Source organism: Thamnophis sirtalis, unplaced genomic scaffold (assembly GCF_051295495.1).
Source record: "Thamnophis sirtalis isolate CommonGarterSnake01/CBP01778 unplaced genomic scaffold, rThaSir2_p1.2 scaffold_8, whole genome shotgun sequence".
NCBI classification, from domain to species: Eukaryota; Metazoa; Chordata; class Lepidosauria; order Squamata; family Natricidae; genus Thamnophis; species Thamnophis sirtalis.
In genome coordinates this window covers 53,474,348-53,493,750 of record NW_028261388.1, presented here as the reverse complement: position 1 = coordinate 53,493,750, position 19,403 = coordinate 53,474,348, and the positions used below count along the sequence as shown (strand labels likewise).

Below are 19,403 nucleotides of genomic sequence, written 5' to 3'. Positions count from 1 at the left end.
TAGTGACTATTTAAAGTTACAATAGCACTGAAAAAAGTGACTTATGACCATTTTTTACACTTACAACCATTGCAGTATTCTTATGGTTATGTGATCAAAATCCAGAAATTTGGCAATTATCTCATGTTTATAAAGTCACAATGTCCTGGGGTCATCTTTTGCAAACTTTGACAAGCAAAATTAGTGGGAAAGCCAGAGTCACTTAATAACTTGTGTTACTATTTTCATGACCGCAGTCATTCACTTAACAACTGTGGCCAGAAAGGTCTAAAATCTTAACAAATGTCTCAATTAACAACAGAAATTTTGGGCTCAATTATGGTTGTAGGACTATCTATACTTTGTTTCAGAAAGAAAAATAATTGAGAATTTCCTGAAAATAAGCAGATAGCTTGTCATGGAACAAAATACATAGATTATTGATTTTTTTAAAACTGAAAAAAGTGTTCAAGTGTTAACATCACAATGCTTTCTGTGAATCAATAAGGAGGATAACATTTTGTATTTTATTATCCTTAGGAGAGAAAAGATTAAAAGGTCGTAACATATCTGGAAGCCATCTTATTTGGTTTCTGTGCAAGCCAACTGGGTGTGAAAAGATCACTATTTCTAAAAAAAACCAAAAAAACTTAGAAACTGTGGGGAAAGAAGTTTAGCTTAAGGAACAATATCCTTTTCAATTACTCTTCCCTTTCATCCCCATCAAATGAAAAGAGATAACAAGAAGCCTACATGGAACCTGAAAGTAAACAAAAATAAAACAAAAGCCCAAATTTAGATGTAGCAGGGGGGGGGGGAGAAGGGAATAGGAGTCCTCCTCCTATTCCCTTCTCCCCTAAGGTGACCAGACGTCCCGCTTTTGGCGGGACACCCCCGCTTTTTAATGCATTTTCCTGCATCCCGCACGCTTTTTTAAAAAGCACGCTTTTTTTGGCGCTCGCAGCTCCCGCCCATCAGCTGCTAGCTTGCTGGGCTGGCTCATCGTTCTGTTCTATCTGCTACCTACAAATTTAAGCCAGCCCAGCCTGCTGCTCACTGATTTAATTGGCCAGGACTCCAGCCAATCAGTGAGCTGGCTGGGATGGAAAATTTTCTATCCCAACCAGCTCACTGATTGGCTGGACTCCTTACCCTGAGGACTCCTGCGTGAGTCTCCATTTTCCTTTCGTCTTTTGGGGTTGCAGCTGCGCTTGTTGGTGAGTAATCTAATCTAATTCTAATCAGAGAATTTTCCGCTGGCCGCGGCAGGAGAAGAGGGTGGGGGCAGCGGCAGCCGCCCGCAGAGAACTTCCTCTCACGTCCGGGGCTCCCGCCGCCCGGCAGAAGCCACTGAAGCGCGTGGAAGTTCTGTGCGGGCGGCTGCCGCTGCCCCCACGCTCTCGTTCGTGCAGAGAATTAGCCTCGGCTGCTGAAGGGATCGGGCCCCCACTTTAACTTTCTCCACCTCCTCCTCCCCTTCCGCCCTCAGCAAGAGAAACGGCAGCCGGGCTTCCGCCACGCCCCCGCGCCGCCTCTTTTTCTTCTTCCCCGGCCTTCCCAGTTAGCTTGCTTGAAGCTCCGAGGAGGCGGGAGGAGGGTCGCAGGAGTGGAAGTGGGGGGAGGTCTCCCTCCTCTTCCCCTTCTGCCATGAGCAGCAGCAACGGCAGCCGAGCTGGGAAAGGGGCGCTTTAGCAGGGCTGTGGGAGCCCTGTCAAAGCGCACCTTTCCCGCGTCGGCGGCTGCAGGGACCGCCCCGCTGCTTTCTCTTCCTCCTCCTCCTCTTCCCCTTCTGCCATGAGCAGCAGCAATGGCAGCCGAGCTGGGAAAGGGGCGCTTTAGCAGGGCTGTGGGAGCCCTGTCAAAGCGCACCTTTCCCGCGTCGGCGGCTGCAGGGACCGCCCCACCGCTTTCTCTTCCTCCTCCTCCTCTTCTGCCATGAGCAGCAGCAACGGCAGCCGAGCTGGGAAATGGGCGCTTTGGCAGGGCTGTGGGAGCCCTGTCAAAGCGCACCTTTCCCGCGTCGGCGGCTGCAGGGACCGCCCCGCTGCTTTCTCTTCCTCCTCCTCCTCTTCCCCTTCTGCCATGAGCAGCAGCAACGGCAGCCGAGCTGGGAAAGGGGCGTTTTAGCAGGCTGTGGGAGCCCTGTCAAAGCGCACCTTTCCCGCGTCGGCGGCTGCAGGGACCGCCCCGCTGCTTTCTCTTCCTCCTCCTCCTCTTCCCCTTCTGCCATGAGCAGCAGCAACGGCAGCCGAGCTGGGAAAGGGGCGTTTTAGCAGGCTGTGGGAGCCCTGTCAAAGCGCACCTTTCCCGTGTCGGCGGCTGTAGGGACCGCCCCGCCGCTTTCTCTTCCTCCTCCTCCTCCTCCCCTTCTGCCATGAGCAGCAGCAACGGCAGCCGAGCCGGGAAATGGGCGCTTTGGCAGGGCTGTGGGAGCCCTGTCAAAGCGCACCTTTCCCGCGTCGGCGGCTGCAGGGACCGCCCCACCGCTTTCTCTTCCTCCTCCTCCTCCTCCCCTTCTGCCATGAGCAGCAGCAACGGCAGCCGAGCCGGGAAATGGGCGCTTTGGCAGGGCTGTGGGAGCCCTGTCAAAGCACACCTTTCCCGTGTCGGCGGCTGTAGGGACCACCCCGCCGCTTTATCTTCTTCCTCCTCCTCCTCCCCTTCCGCCCGCAGCAGCAGCAACGGCAGCAGAGCCGGGAAAGGAGCGCTTTTGAAGGGCTTCCGCCGCGCCCCCAAGGACCGCTGACCTCGCGCCTCCGTTTCTTCTTCTTTCCCAGCCTTCCCAGTTAGCTTGCTTGAAGCTCCGAGGAGGCGGGAGGAGGGTCGCAGGAGTGGAAGTGGGGGGAGGTCTCCCTCCTCTTCCCCTTCTGCCATGAGCAGCAGCAACGGCAGCCGAGCTGGGAAAGGGGCGCTTTAGCAGGGCTGTGGGAGCCCTGTCAAAGCGCACCTTTCCCGCGTCGGCGGCTGCAGGGACCGCCCCGCTGCTTTCTCTTCCTCCTCCTCCTCTTCCCCTTCTGCCATGAGCAGCAGCAATGGCAGCCGAGCTGGGAAAGGGGCGCTTTAGCAGGGCTGTGGGAGCCCTGTCAAAGCGCACCTTTCCCGCGTCGGCGGCTGTAGGGACCGCCCCGCCGCTTTCTCTTCCTCCTCCTCCTCCTCCCCTTCTGCCATGAGCAGCAGCAACGGCAGCCGAGCTGGGAAAGGGGCGCTTTAGCAGGGCTGTGGGAGCCCTGTCAAAGCGCACCTTTCCCGCGTCGGCGGCTGCAGGGACCGCCCCGCTGCTTTCTCTTCCTCCTCCTCCTCTTCCCCTTCTGCCATGAGCAGCAGCAATGGCAGCCGAGCTGGGAAAGGGGCGCTTTAGCAGGGCTGTGGGAGCCCTGTCAAAGCGCACCTTTCCCGCGTCGGCGGCTGCAGGGACCGCCCCGCTGCTTTCTCTTCCTCCTCCTCCTCTTCCCCTTCTGCCATGAGCAGCAGCAATGGCAGCCGAGCTGGGAAAGGGGCGCTTTAGCAGGGCTGTGGGAGCCCTGTCAAAGCGCACCTTTCCCGCGTCGGCGGCTGCAGGGACCGCCCCACCGCTTTCTCTTCCTCCTCCTCCTCTTCTGCCATGAGCAGCAGCAACGGCAGCCGAGCTGGGAAATGGGCGCTTTGGCAGGGCTGTGGGAGCCCTGTCAAAGCGCACCTTTCCCGCGTCGGCGGCTGCAGGGACCGCCCCGCTGCTTTCTCTTCCTCCTCCTCCTCTTCCCCTTCTGCCATGAGCAGCAGCAACGGCAGCCGAGCTGGGAAAGGGGCGTTTTAGCAGGCTGTGGGAGCCCTGTCAAAGCGCACCTTTCCCGCGTCGGCGGCTGCAGGGACCGCCCCGCTGCTTTCTCTTCCTCCTCCTCCTCTTCCCCTTCTGCCATGAGCAGCAGCAACGGCAGCCGAGCTGGGAAAGGGGCGTTTTAGCAGGCTGTGGGAGCCCTGTCAAAGCGCACCTTTCCCGTGTCGGCGGCTGTAGGGACCGCCCCGCCGCTTTCTCTTCCTCCTCCTCCTCCTCCCCTTCTGCCATGAGCAGCAGCAACGGCAGCCGAGCCGGGAAATGGGCGCTTTGGCAGGGCTGTGGGAGCCCTGTCAAAGCGCACCTTTCCCGCGTCGGCGGCTGCAGGGACCGCCCCACCGCTTTCTCTTCCTCCTCCTCCTCCTCCCCTTCTGCCATGAGCAGCAGCAACGGCAGCCGAGCCGGGAAATGGGCGCTTTGGCAGGGCTGTGGGAGCCCTGTCAAAGCACACCTTTCCCGTGTCGGCGGCTGTAGGGACCACCCCGCCGCTTTATCTTCTTCCTCCTCCTCCTCCCCTTCCGCCCGCAGCAGCAGCAACGGCAGCAGAGCCGGGAAAGGAGCGCTTTTGAAGGGCTTCCGCCGCGCCCCCAAGGACCGCTGACCTCGCGCCTCCGTTTCTTCTTCTTTCCCAGCCTTCCCAGTTAGCTTGCTTGAAGCTCCGAGGAGGCGGGAGGAGGGTCGCAGGAGTGGAAGTGGGGGGAGGTCTTCCCAGCCGGGAAGAGCTGAGAGGCTGCCGGCCCCTTTCGCAGGAAAGTTAACTTTTCTTGGCGAAATCCTGCCCCCCCCCCCGCGTGGGTGAGTGGTAGGCTGTCCTCTTCCCGCAAGCCGCCCGGAGTTACCTGTGTGTGAGGTGGGCTGCCCTATGCATTTGCGTGTGTGCGCTGGAAAGAGAGTGAAAAAGAGAGGGAGAAATAATTATATTAATTAGATAGATCAGTCTTTCTCCACCTTGGAGACTTGAAAGTGTGTGGACTTCAACTCCCAGAAAGGGAGTTGGGAGAAAGGGAGAAAGGAGGAGAGAATGAAAGGATGATGGAAAGAAGAAAGAGGTAAGCAGAGGAGGATGGAAAGGAGAGAAAGAGGAGGAGAGAGGGTAGAAAGGGGAAGAGGAAGAGCAGGAGTAGGAGAAAGGTAAGGGAAGAAGGAAGGGAAAGGAGAGCAGGAAGGAAGAAAGTAGAGAAGGGAGGAAGGGAGAAAAGAAAGGGAAAATAAGGTGGTGTTATAACAGGAGGAAGGGATGGTAAACAAAGCAACCCAAACTGTATATTATAACCTATTAAATGAAATAATAAATGTATAAGAATGATAAATGTTAAAACACTTGTAACCAAATGACATGCTATATGTGATGATGGGTTTTTTTCTTTTTGTTTTGTTTTTATTGTTGTGGGTATGTGTCGTCTATGTAACAAAAAAAATAAAAAAAGTTGATAGGCAAGAGGAAGGAGGAAGGAAGGAAAAAAGAAAAAGAGGGAGAGAGGAAAGAAGAAAAGATGGAACTAGAAAGCAAAGAAGGGAGGGAGGGAGGAAAGGGGAAGACAGGGAAAGAGTAGAAAGACAGAGAAGGTGAAGGTAGATAGGCAGAAGGAAGGAAGAAGGAAGAAATAGGAAAGGAGGGAAGAAGGAAGGAACAGAAGCGAAGAAATGGAAAGAGCAGAAAGACAGAGAAGGTAGATAGGCAAAAGAAATGAAGCTGAAAGAATGGAAGGAGGAAGGAAGAGAAAAAAAGAGGAAGGGAGTGAGTGAGGAAAGAAGAGAGGATGGAAGGAGAAAGGAAGGAAGAGAGGGAAAGAGCAGAAGACAGATAAGGTGAAGGTAGATCAGCAAGAGGAATGAAGGAAGAAGTGAGGAGTCTCGAGGAGGGGGAAAAGTAGTGACCAAAGTTACAATGGCATTGAAAAAAGTGACTGATGACCATTTTTCACACTTAGCGACCGTTGCGACTATTTTTCACACTTAGCGACTGTTGCAGCATCCTCATGGTCACGTGATCAAAATTTTGTTTGGCAACAGATTCGTATTTATGCTGGTTTCAGTGTCCTGGGGTGACCTTTTGACAAAAAAATTTTTTTTTTAATCAAGCCCCCCCCCCCCCCCCGGTAAAGGGTGTCCCTCTTTTCCAATCTGAAAATCTGGTCACCTTATTCTCCCCCCACACCCACTACACCCAAATTTTGGCAAGAAGAGGGGGAGACAAATGTAGTGTGAGAGAAGGGAGGAGCGTTTTTCGAGGCTGAGGAAAAAGGAGGCCCAAGAGGATAGGAAATGGAGAAAGAAGCCTGGGGAAAGAGAGATGGAGTGAAGGTAATAGGGAGGATAGGAGAGGCTTCTGTGGGGCAAGCCTGAGGGAGAGAAGGGGATAGGAGAGGAAAGGCTTCTATGGGGCAAGCAGAGGAATCCACAAAGGAGCAGAGGCGGTGGAAGGAGAGCTCAGCAGGCAATTCAGGAGAGGGAGAGAGGAGAGAGAGAGAAAGGAAGAAGGGCTACCTGACCAGCCACATGAATACCATCTCATCACATGATCCATTGGCTGGGAAAAAGACTGACCATCACCCACCACATGACCTTCCTGCTGAGAGAAGACTGACCACCATGACACTACATGACGCAGGCCAGTAGAAGTGCCTGAGTGAGGGATCAGTGTGGACCAGTGGCCATACCAAAATGACAAGGACTTCAACAGCTCTTTCAGGGGTAGCGCTACATAGATATAAATCACAACTGGAAAATAACTCAGGATTCATACACTAAATTTGAACTATAGTTTCAAATGACAGATTTGTTGCTTCAAAACCAATGATTTTTCCACAAATTGTACACAACAAATCTTGACTTAGTGTTATATGATTTCAGAAAAAACTGTGCAATCTAGCAATAGAAATTACTCAACTTGCCTCCAACTCCCATCACATATAGAGCAAAATGTATAAAAATAACACTTATACATGATAGTTATTTCTACATGTGCTTCGATCATACAACCCATCATCCATTCCTTTTTCAAGATACTGAGATGTGCTATGAGTTTAGCAGTCCAGATTATATTCTAAATGGGGAAGCAAATGCAAACTTGAAGCTGGCTTCTGTGCTTCTCTCTGCATAAGGGTTCTTGGGCCTATATCTAATTGATATACATTTTCAATTAGTTTCCTTTGTGACAATTTGTCTGGAAATATCCTTTTAAAGAGAGCAATAATACAATACAATACCAGAGTTGGAAGGGACCTTGGAGGTCTTCTAGTCCAACCCCCTGCCTAGGCAGGAAACCCTATACCGTTTCAGACAAATGCCTATCCAACATCTTCTTCATTCACTGGATGCCCCAACATTAACTGTCAGTTTTAACCCATCTAGCCAATATTTTTAAATGAAATTTCTTCACTTCATTTCTTTAGGAAGTAATTCAGACAGCTCACTTTTTTGCTACTTACTAGAATATATTGTAAAAAACCAAGATCCATTTCTTCATTTTATTTTAACTTCTCAAGTCATTCCGTTAAAGGTTTCACTGTTCACTATATCTGAGTTTTAAAAACACATGCCCACTCAGTAATACGACAGCTGCACAATTGAAGCTTCAGGCCTTTTTGTACTGTATATATGATATATGTACAATGCACATTAAAGAGATGTGACTTCAATTACCTTCATGCCTGCAATCTTGACATCATTTTCCTAACACACATACACACACAAATACACACACACATGGATGCCCTGATGGCAGCAAAACTAGTGGCTATCTGGATTTTTGCAGCCGAGCTTTATTAACTTATATAAGTTCATTTCTGGTTGGCTTCCAAATCAGGTTAAAGTGGACTAGCTACTTTATCTCTTTGCTACCATCTGACAATTGCCAGAATTTTTTCAGGCCAGAAATAGTAGCCTAATACTTTTTTAAAGGAAAGCTAATATTTGCCTACTTTCTGGCCACCAAGTTATAGGAGGACTGAATTTAAAATGCATATATATATAATTCTATATAGAACTTTTTTTTTTCATTTAAAGGTTACTTACATGGCATTTGCTCTGCACTGTAGCCATAGTTTTCCTTTCCACTGGGACTCACAGTTTCCAAATTTCCACCTTTTTTTTTCTTCCCTGAAATCTTTCTAGAAAATAAAAATACCTGATATTGGCAAGCAAATCATTTATGATATGTGAATGAATAGAAGATAGTCTCCTCAGGCTGTGAACCTTGCAGTTTATCAAACAAGGTTGATACTGTAGAACAAGGGTTCTACAGCAAGAATGGTTCTCCCCCACACCCCCACCCCAAAAATGTTTTTCCTGGAATATTCAGCTAAAGCCCTTAGACTTAAGCAATTGCTCTAATTTGGAAGAGAACACTTCAGATGTAGTGATTCTCTGCTCTTGTGATTGAGGTTTGTACAAAACAAATATTGGTCACTAGACTGCTAATCATATCTAGCTTTGCTAAATAAAATCATTTTCCTTTTTGGAAAAAACTAGTTTTACTGAAACCTAAGGGAACAACCAATGCTGGTATAGGAAATGTATTTCTTTGTCAGGATATGTATTTGTAAGAAGTTGGCAGAGTTTTAAGGAAAGGCTTAGCTGAATATGAGTTGCATAACTTTAGAGAAACCATTGTGTTCCTTCCTCTAGAAATCTGGAATTCACTTTGAAACATTGGTTGGAGTTACTATTATGAACTTCTACCTAATTTTAACTGTATAACTTTATGGGAAGTTAATGTGTCCCTCCCTCTAGAAATCTGATGGGGAATCAATCCATATCAACACATTAGGTGGAGCTGTTACTGTGAACTTCCACCTAAAGTCCAATATTTATATCTGTAAAAGGCAAATGTTACAAAATAGAACCATGTTGGAATCTGCCATCTGAAAAACAGTGATGTATACTATAACATTTATATTTTGCCAGAATTATGGATAGGGCATTTAAACAGTATTTAAATCCAATGCCTACAGTCAATACCCCTTTAATGTTGCTTGATTATTGGATCAACAATGGAGAAAGTTTAGTTGCTAAACTTCAGGAGGTTCTGCACCATTCTGACAATTCTGGAATTAATAACCAAGAGACAATTTTTAGAGTAAATTGTCTAAAGAGTTTTATTCAAATGCAGCCAGCTAAATTTACTGAAGGATTTAGAGCCAACAGAATGACTGATCATTCTTTGTGACCTTGAATGTCTATCAGTTCAACCTAAAGGCTCTCCCTAACAAGGTGGACTAAGAGAGGAGGGATGTTACGTATGCTAGGTGCAACTCATTTAGTTCTGAAAAAGCTTTAGATGGAGTTTTATCAGCAATCTTAGCAATTTATTCATGAAGTACAGTTGGGCTGGAGTCTCTGTGTATTACTTAAATTCTTCCATTACAATAATCCATAAAAACACAGGTTGATTTGGTTTTTCTCTTTCTTAGTGGTTTAAAAATTTGTATTTTCAAGTGTTTATCTCAGTAAAAGAAAAAAGAAAATGAAGGAAATTGTATTATTAACCACAATTCTGAGATAAGCTTTCTTCCTTCCTTTGAGGAAAAAAAAAGAGAAAGGTTTCAATGCCCATGCCTTAAAAACCAAAACAGTTGGAAATCTTCCACATCCAGGATTCTTAATTGTGGTGTCTTAATTAATAACAATGAACATTTCTTTCATTTTTAAAGTTGAAAACCCGAGGGCATTCCAACATATCATTTAGCTTTCATCTCTGCAAGTGATTAAAACTCATTTTGCTAATTTGGAAACAATTTGTTATCAAGCGTTGCCTTTCAAGAGATTGTTTTCAAAGTTCTTAGAAAAGCACAGGATGTAACCTAATTTGCTTGGCAGTTGCGCTCAGTGCACCACTTCCACCTGTCTCAGTTTCAGATCTCTTTCTGTAACAGACATTCTATACTAAAAGCCCATGGAATAGAAACATCACTGCAGTGAGCTACTTTGGTACACAGTGACCTCTTGTGGTATATGTATTGCATATTAAACATGAAGGCTTTTCAAAAAAGGAGCTGGCTACAAAACAGATGTTTTCTGAACCCCTGCATTGAAATGTCCATTTAGAGCATTTCTGAAAATTATATTCTTTTTCACCATTTTTGAAGAGTGTGAAACCTTGTTTTAACTGTGATTATGTAAGAAAACATAGCTATCATCAAATACTTCATAATCAGCCAAATAAGGAGTGGTTATTCTTCAGTGATCATAAGTTGTATTTACATTTTGGGTTGGGAATGAGAACCACAAGATGCATGCCATATTATGAATTGTCCTATTAAACAAGCTACTTGCTTCATGGAGCCATTTTATGTGGTCTCAGCATCTGCTTTAAGATTGGAAATATGTAAAAACTGTCAAATCAGACCCCCACAAAATAATAAAATAAAACAGCCTGTTTCGGACATTTGAGGATGAAAAAAATTATTATTGTACAATCAAGAATCTGTATTTAGTTCAATCAGGGAAGATGAGAGGGGTATGCAATAAAATTGGTTTATAGCATGGGCTGAAATTATCCAAAATCAGATAAAACTCCTGTTTTCAATTTATTTTATATCTGTTGCTGATTTAAATATGGTACCTAGATCAAACATTAGCCTTTTTTTTTCTCTATGTACCATTCTTTGCAATTTCTCCTTTTTTCTCTTTTGTTTCCCATCTTCTTTGCCTAGGATGAACTTTTAAGACCTCAAAAGCATGCTCACTACTGAGTAACTTTTAATTAGACTAATAATACTGCTATAACATGGATTATGGCATCTGTCCTCTAGTCAATATGTTTTTCAATAGCCACTGAAGCATGTAAGTTTATTTCACGGCAAAAATTGTGTTCAGGATAAAATTTAAAACTGGAACAGCTAAGGGCAACTGTCTCAGTTTAGTTGGCAACTAGATGAAGGGAACTGTCACAGCTCCTTCACTTAATAATCAAGAAAGAAACCACTCAACTCCATGTTTCAGAATTAAGTGTACTTTTACTGATTATAAACGATGAGAAGCAAAGCAAAGCTGGATCTGAGCAAAAGAGCGCGAAAGCAATAGATATCAATGCATGATTCATTCCCCACCCCTTGGTACCCCAGTCCATAGTCCAATCATAAATCGCCACAACTGTCAGGTGGGAGACATCCTCAAAAATCATCATCAGGTTGGAATGCTGGACAGTTGGCCTTGGCGGGAAACTCCCCTCCTTCCACATGCGCAAACGAATGGTGAGAACAACTCCCAATTAACAGTCCTCTTGCACAGATTATTTCCCTCACCCAAATACCATGCCCTCCCTCCCCATTTCAATGGCAGCCGAAAAGCAAGCAGCAAAACAGAGGCTGACTGCAACATCATGAGGTCAAAGCATGAAAAAGATTGCTGGGACACATTTGTCCTGCAGTGAAAAGATAGGGTGACCAGACGTCCCGCTTTTGGCGGGACAGCCACGCCTTTTCATGAATTTTCCCACGTCCCGCACGGTTCTTAAAAACACACGCTTTTTTTGGCACTCACAGCTCCCTCGCTCCCCCGCCCATCAGCTGCTAGCTCGCTGGGCTGGCTCATCATTCCGTTCTATCCTACAAATTTAAGCCAGCCCAGCCTGCCGCTCACTGATTGGATTGGCCTGGACTCCAGCGAATCAGTGAGCTGGCTGGGATGGAAAATTTTCAGCACGCCGCGTGCTGAAAATTTTTCATCCCAACCAGTTTACTGATTGGATGGAGTCCACTTAGCTTAGCACGCCTGCGCGAGTCTCCATTTCATTTCGTCTTTTGGTTGCAGCTGCGCTTACTCACTGGTGAGTAATCATGTTATAGATTGGTACCAGTGGGAATCGGGAGGCGCTATGGGGAGGAGACAGGCCTCCTCTCCTCCTTCTCCCCATTTGCGGAGTTCATTTCATCTCCTCGCAGCGTCACAGCCAGCCCCTGTGCTGCATCGCCACGGGCGGCAGAAGCTCCGGAACCGAGCGGTTCTCTGCGCGAGCCGCCGCCGCCGCCCACCCCCACCCATCAGCTGCTAGCTCGCTGGGCTGGCTACTGTAGCGTGTGAGCGGGCGGATGGGCGGGGAACGAGTGAGCCACTCATTCGTTCCCCTGCCCATCAGCTGCTAGCTCGCTGGGCTGGCTACTGTAGCGTGTGAGCGGGCGGATGGGCGGGGAACAAGTGAGCCCCTCATTCGTTCCCCTGCCCATCAGCTGCTAGGTCGCTGGGCTGGCTACTGTAGCGTGTGAGCGGGCGGATGAGTGGGGAACGAGTGAGCCGCTCATTTGTTCCCCTGCCCATCAGCTGCTAGCTCGCTGGGCTGGCTACTGTAGCGTGTGAGCGGGCGGTAGCGTGCTACTGGCTACTGTAGCGTGTGAGAGAGAAGGGAGAAGGAGAGAGAAAGTGACAGAAGAATGGAAAAGAAGAAGAGAGAAAGAGAAGAGAGACAAAGAGAAAGAGGATGAGAGACAGAAAGAGACAAAGAGGAGAGAGAAGGGAGAAAGAAAGAGGGAGTGTATGAGGGTGGGAGATTTCCTAAACCCCATTGAATCCAGAATAGGGAAGAGAGAAAGAAAGAGGGAGTGTGTGAGGTGGGGGGATTTCCTAAACCCCATTGAATCCAGAGGAGGGAAGAGAGAAAGAAAGGGGGAGTGTATGAGGGTGGGAGATTTCCTAAACCCCATTGAATCCAGAGGAGGGAAGAGAGAAAGAAAGAGGGAGTGTATGAGGGTGGGAGATTTCCTAAACCCCATTGAATCCAGAGGAGGGAAGAGAGAAAGAAAGAGGGAGTGTGTGAGGTGGGGGGATTTCCTAAACCCCATTGAATCCAGAGGAGGGAAGAGAGAAAAAAAGAGGGAGTGTGTGCACAGGAGTGGGGATTTCCTAAACCCCATTGAATCCAGAGGAGGAAAGAGAGAAAGAAAGAGGTAGTGTATGAGGGTGGGAGATTTCCTAAACCCCATTGAATCCAGAGGAGGGAAGAGAGAAAGAAAGAGGGAGTGTGTGCACAGGAGTGGGGATTTTCTAAAAATCCCATTGAATCCAGAGGAGGGAAGAGAGAAAGAAAGAGGGAGTGTGTGAGGTGGGGGGGATTTCCTAAACCCCATTGAATCCAGAGGAGGGAAGAGAGAAAGAAAGAGGGAGTGTATGAGGGTGGGAGATTTCCTAAACCTCATTAAATCCAGAGGAGGGGAGAGAGAAAGAAAGAGGGAGTGTGTGCACAGGAGTGGGGATTTTCTAAAAATCCCATTGAATCCAGAGGAGGGAAGAGAGAAAGAAAGAGGGAGTGTGTGAGGTGGGGGGATTTCCTAAACCCCATTGAATCCAGAGGAGGGAAGAGAGAAAGAAAGAGGGAGTGTATGAGGGTGGGAGATTTCCTAAACCCCATTGAATCCAGAGGAGGGAAGAGAGAAAGAAAGAGGGAGTGTATGAGGGTGGAAGATTTCCTAAACCCCATTGAATCCAGAGGAGGGAAGAGAGAAAGAAAGAGGGAGTGTGTGCACAGGAGTGGGGATTTTCTAAAAATCCCATTGAATCCAGAGGAGGGGAGAGAGAAAGAAAGAGGGAGCGTGTGCACAGGAGTGGGGATTTTCTAAAAATCCCATTGAATCCAGAGGAGGGGAGAGAGAAAGAAAGAGGGAGTGTGTGCACAGGAGTGGGGATTTTCTAAAAATCCCATTGAATCCAGAGGAGGGAAGAGAGAAAGAAAGTTGGAGTGTGTGAGGTGGGGGGATTTCCTAAACCCCATTGAATCCAGAGGAGGGAAGAGTGTGTGTGTGTGTGTGTGTGTGTGTGTGTGTGTGTGTGTGTGTGTGTGTGTGAGTGAGAGAGAGAGAGAGAGAGAGAGAGAGAGAGAGAGAGAGAGAGACTACCACTGTGTTGTAGCTTATGATTCTTGATGAATGTATTGTATTTTATTTTATTTATGTACACTGAAGACAAATTCCTTGTGTGTCCAATCACACTTGGGTAATAAACTATTGTACTCTACTCTACTCTACTCATTTCTATTTCAATTCTAATAAGGAGTTTAGCTTCTCTCTCTTGAAAATGTAAGGTAGCATAATGCAAGGTAGCTTTAGCTTTCAAACAGTTCATTTAGTGACCAAAGTTACAACGGCCGATGACCATTTTTCACACTTAGTGACCATTTTTCACACAGCGACCGTTGAAGCATCCTCATGGTCACGTGATCAAAATTTTGATGTTTGGCAACAGATTCATATTTATGATGCTTTCAGTGTCCTGGGGTCATATAATTGCCTTGTGTGACCTTTTGACAAAATATAAAAATTTTAATCAAGCCGCCCCCCCCCCCAGTCAATGGTGTCCCTCTTTACCAATCTGAAAATCATCATACATTGAGAAATCATACAGATTTCACCTCATAGCAGTTTACTGGTATTATCATTTTCTATGTTGGTTTTTGGTTGTTTGTATTAATGTTAGTTGTGATATTAAGTAAATACAATACATGTTTTAACATCAATAAGGGAATTAAAAATGATAATTGTCTTATTACCTTAGCTCACTTTGATAGTTGGACTCTGGAAAAGTAAAAGGACAAATTTTAGAATATAGCAAACAAGTATGGCAACTTACTAGGAAAGAAAAATCTAATGTTTTCATAATGCTGATCTCTTTAAAAAAGATTGATTTTAATAAAATGACTTGCAGGCACAAGTATTCTTAATTATTTGAACAGACATAATTGGGGGAGGTGGTTGTGGACCTATACTTTCACTGAAATGAAAGTGAATTATCATTGTGCAGGAACCAAGAACTTTCCATTCATAAATCATGCATCTAGCCTCAAAGTATATGTTCTGTCTATTATTGACAAAAAACCTACTCTCTAATGAAATTGCAAATATGAATTGCAATCTGATTCACCTATGCATGGAGTACCAGGTTGGTGGATTCAGTACCCTAGTATACGTATCTACTTCCTTCCTCCCATATTGTTATAATCCAATCACCGTTGTAGATGCCAGACTGTAGTACAAACTGCCTCTTGCACTTCAAGTCCACTCCTCAACTTTGACTACCTGGAAGCTCACTCTTCCTTGCTGCCAAGCCATAATGATGCCTTTAGCAAAATTAAGGAGGCACAAAACATGAAATTGTGTGAAGGGGCAATTCCCTGAAAACCTCCAATTCAGCATTGCAGAAGAACCTCTGTTTGAAATGAATACAATAGCCACATTACGGGATAACTAGTTATTAAAGATCAGGTTTTTTTTTCCTTCAGATGTTGCTGCTATCCCAGTGTAATATACTGACTAGAACTGAGGTCCCCAACCCTCAGGCTGTGGTGGACTATCCGGTTGCATCCTGTTCAAAATGGGTTGCGGGAAAGATGGGCAAACGCAGGTATGAAGCTCCACTCACATGAGTGATGGGCAAGCATATATGTGCGAAAGGAGGGTCCTCCGTTCACGTGGGGGGAGCTTTGTGCTCATGTATTTGCCGGTCGCTGGACCACAGCCTGGGGATTGGGGACCCCTGGACTAGAATCTGAACTAGAACTGAAAAGATTTGGTTTCCTTTCTATCTTCAATTATGGAAGCTTGGTATATCTTAACTCAACCTATTTCACAGGGCTGTTACTTTACAAAAACTGAAAGAAACAATTTATTCAGATTGCCTTGAACTGTTGGAATAATGGGCTTTATATCAAATAAACAAGCAAAGAAATAACACATCTGAAGTAACTTATTCCAATTTATTGAAGGTTTGATGTGTAAACAATAATATGCATTTAAGTGCATTATTTTGCAAATGCTAATTAATTTTTTCCCCTTTATAAGGTATCCGTAGCCTGCAGAAAAAAATAAAAGCAGGGAAACATATATTTTTTTCATATAAACAAGCAAGGAATGTTTCTGGCATAAAATTAACAGATTTAGATTTGTCTATTTAAAATTAAAGTTTAAGATGCCAAGCTAGTTCCAGAAGGCCCACATACCTTTCTTTCTTTTGCAGCAACATATAATAAGGAGAATAATAAGGATCAGAAGGAGTAAAAGAGCAACTGACAACACAACAGCTAAAATTATAGTTCGGATTCGCCAATCTTCATTATCACATCCTACTAAATAAAAATTAAGCAATGTTAAACAGTACAATTAATTAGCATGAACATTTTAAAATGTTCCTAATTATTTTAATGAGTTCAATGAAGTCATTCTTAATTTATCTCAATTTTTAATTAGTAATGCTTCTTAGTGGAGATTTTTGGATTATTTACCAATTTATTTTCTCTTACGTTACTTTTATTTTTCTTATACAAGTTTCCAATTATGATTTGTAGTGAACAAATTAATCATTGCTAATTCCTAGTTTTGGACATCTTAAGAAACAGAACTGCATAATGTAACAAAGGTTAATGGGGCTGCCCATGAATGCACCTTGATTTGAGTAACCTGAAATACTTTGACTAAAAAGCTTCTTTGAAATCTTTTTATGCTTTTTACAGTGGTATTTTTAAATCATGAATTATAGGTTTTGTTTGAACCTTGACCTTTTGTCCTTTTTTAGGGAGCATGCATTTTCATGTGAGCTAATTCACCTTTGTCTATTTAAAAAAATCCGCTGCATCTATATTGTTTTCTGGGTTTAATTACTGTACATGATTTTTAGCATTTCATTTGTTTTGCTTGGGCTTGGCAAATCACCCAGAAAGTGTTGATAGCAGCCATATCAATTTGATAAATAAATACTGACAGCATGTGCATTTTCTACATTGGAACTGACATGTCTCCACTTCAACTTAATCATTAGAAAGACTGTATATTCTCCAGCCTTCAGTATATATTCATCTTCGGAGCAAAATTGGCCTGTTATTGAAGAATGATGTTCCTCCATAATTGAATGATGTTCCTCCATAATCAGATAAGTATGTCATTCTTACACTTAATGGCATTTGGTTTTCTTCCATTCTGAGCTGCAGGATCCAGAGTGAATCAAAAAAGTCAATATGGCAGCTCCACAGTCAAACCATTTCCTTTTTATATATGTACCATGTATGTGACATGTGTGGAGCTTCAGTTATATTAGTCATATTGACTTTCCTCTCTCACAAATACACACACACACACACTGTTGTCATTTCTGATTCTGAGATGTGTCATGCAAACTATTGTAAATTGAAGAATATGTATATACAGAACAATTTATTACTGTCCCCAAAACCACTGTAATAATGTTTATTTAGTATTATACTAAATATTTAGCAAACATGCCAACCAAATGTGGGAGAAAAGTAATATTCTACCTGTTCCTTATGATTTCTGAAGAATGTATTAGACAGAGCAAACAAACTGAAAAAGCTTGATGACTCTGGAAGGGAAGGAGAGAAATAACAGAAACCAAATTGCTGCCTTTTCTCCCTAGTGTGAAAAAGAAATCCTATATGGGTATCATAAAAGACATTGCTTATGTCAGAGGGTGCTACTATCAGCAGAAGAGGATGGGCTTTGAGCTTTTTACAAATTAAAATTTGAAGAAACTGGGACAGACCATAGTAAGGCACTGCCAGTGGTGGGTTCCTAACCGGTTTACTGAGAGGGGGTGTTTTGCTTGCTTCACTTGAACGCACTCGCCACACATTGCTGCACATGAGCAATTTACTGAAAACTGTTTTGCGCATGTTGAGAAACATGCCAGCAACAGGAGAAGAAACCGGGGAACTGGTTCGGGGGCATGGCAGGCCTTGGTCGTTGCTGGTTCCAGTGACCCAGGCAGGAAATCCACTACTGGTTCAGGCCAAACCAGTAGGAACCCACCTCTAGTCACTGAACGTTGTTATTAATTGGCACATTTGGGCTGAAAGCACTGTGTTGCTTTTTAAAAATCATTTCTACGTAACATTTCCAAGGATTGAGAACTATAACCTTGGTTAAATTTAGGACTGTTTGGCATTCTTTTGGCCAGGAGACTAGTGATCACATGCCAATAAAAGAGCCTTTGTTGTCATCTATCTCCAGAGACTTTCTTTATTTAAAGGGAATATGGTTGCAGCAATACATGTTCCTTCAAAAAAAGACATTTTTTAAAAATTTCATGATGAAGAAACTTGGTATTTTAACCCCATAATTAAAAGACAAAATGTAAGTACAGGTAGTCCGCAACTTACAGCCATAATTGAGCCCGGAATTTCTATTGCTGAGCAAGAAAGTTGTTAAGTGAATTTGCCCCATTTTACTGCCTTTCTTGTTAAACGAATTATCACAGTTGTTAAGTGAATCTGACTTCCTCATTGATTTTACTTGACAGAAGGTCACAAAAGAAAGTCACATGATCATGGGACACTACAACCGTCATAAATATGAACCAGTTGCCAAGCATCCAAATTTTGATCATGTGACCATAGGGATGCTTCAATGGTCATAAGTATGAAAAAGGGTCATTAGTCACTTTTTTCAGTGCCATTGTAATTTCAAAGTTATTAAATGAAAGGTTGAAAGTCAAGGACTAACTGTACAGGTGTTCTTGACTAAAACAACAATTGAATGACCAAAATTTCCCTTGCTAAATGAGGCAGTTGTTAAGTTAGTTGCACCTCATTTTATGACCTTTTTGCCACTGTTGTTAAGTGAAGCATGCAGTCTTTAAGCAAATCTGGCTTTCCTATTGACTTTGCTTGTTTGAAGCCAGCTGGGAAGGTTATAAATGGTGATCACATGACTCCAGGACAGTGCAATTGTCATAAATACATGCCAGTTGCTAAATGCCCTAATTTTGATCATGTGACCATGGGGATACTGCAACGGTTATAAGTGTAAAAACTGGTCCTAACTCACTTTTTTCAGTGCAGTTGTAACTTCAAATGGTCACTAAATAAATGGTTGTAAGTCAAGGACTATCTGTAAAGCAATCCATTGGACTGACTTTTTTACTCTAAATAACCCAACTCTCAACAAATTGTGAAAAGTACTTAAAATGTGAGTCTACTAGTCCAATTGGTCTGCTTGCTGATGAATTTGGCTGCTAAGAAATAAGAATTAGGGATATGAAACAACTGGTTCAAAATTGGCAGTGTGCTGAGGCTGTATGCCATCACTTTATTTACTTAACTTATATTATGAGAAATGCTGAACTAGAAGAAATGAAAAGTGGAATTAAAAGTACTGGGAGAAATTTCAGCAGTTCTTAATATGCTGATCACTTTGAAGGAGAGAAGAGATGGAATACTTGTGGAATTATCTTGTTGAAGATGAAAGAGTACAATAGTCCATCTATTGCTCTGTATTAAAGCAAATAAGGTTATATCACCAGGTTACAGCGAATCAATAAAATTAGCGGAGAAGTTGTAGTCGTCTTTTACTTTTCATGAGAACATTTCCTCATGACTGAGATAAAAATGTGTTAATTATACTTCCAGATAGAATAGTGGAAAAATCTTTTTCATATCTTATTCAAAAGATGCCCCTACACTGTGGTAGAAAAGAATGTGGAGGTTGTCATTGGTAAGCCCCCAAAAATAGAGTTATCTCTTCCTTTATCCTTTTTGCATGGTGGCATTTTACCACACTGACCCAAACCTCTTATTACTATATATTGCCAAAATGGTAATAGGAGCATCTTCAAGATCAATCTTTATCAAACTAGTCCCCTCCAAATGCTAGATAAAATCGTCCACAGTTGTTTCTAT

The 19,403-nt window shown here is 44.2% G+C and overlaps 1 protein-coding gene across 3 annotated transcripts in view; it reads right to left on the bottom strand.

Moving 5' to 3' along the window:
• Positions 1 to 19,403, bottom strand: part of IGSF5 (immunoglobulin superfamily member 5) — a 30,137-nt gene that overhangs the window by 3,585 nt on the left and 7,149 nt on the right. Inside the window, exons 4-6 of one of the 3 annotated variants that reach the window (XM_087721678.1) lie at positions 15,717 to 15,842; positions 14,271 to 14,295; positions 7,808 to 7,902 (exon numbers count right to left, since the gene is read on the bottom strand). In XM_087721678.1, the coding sequence (XP_087577804.1) occupies positions 7,808 to 7,902; positions 14,271 to 14,295; positions 15,717 to 15,842 (246 nt within the window). The remainder of the gene's footprint in view (positions 1 to 7,807; positions 7,903 to 14,270; positions 14,296 to 15,716; positions 15,843 to 19,403) is intronic. The other 2 variants (XM_087721679.1, XM_087721680.1) reach the window with 2 other exon arrangements.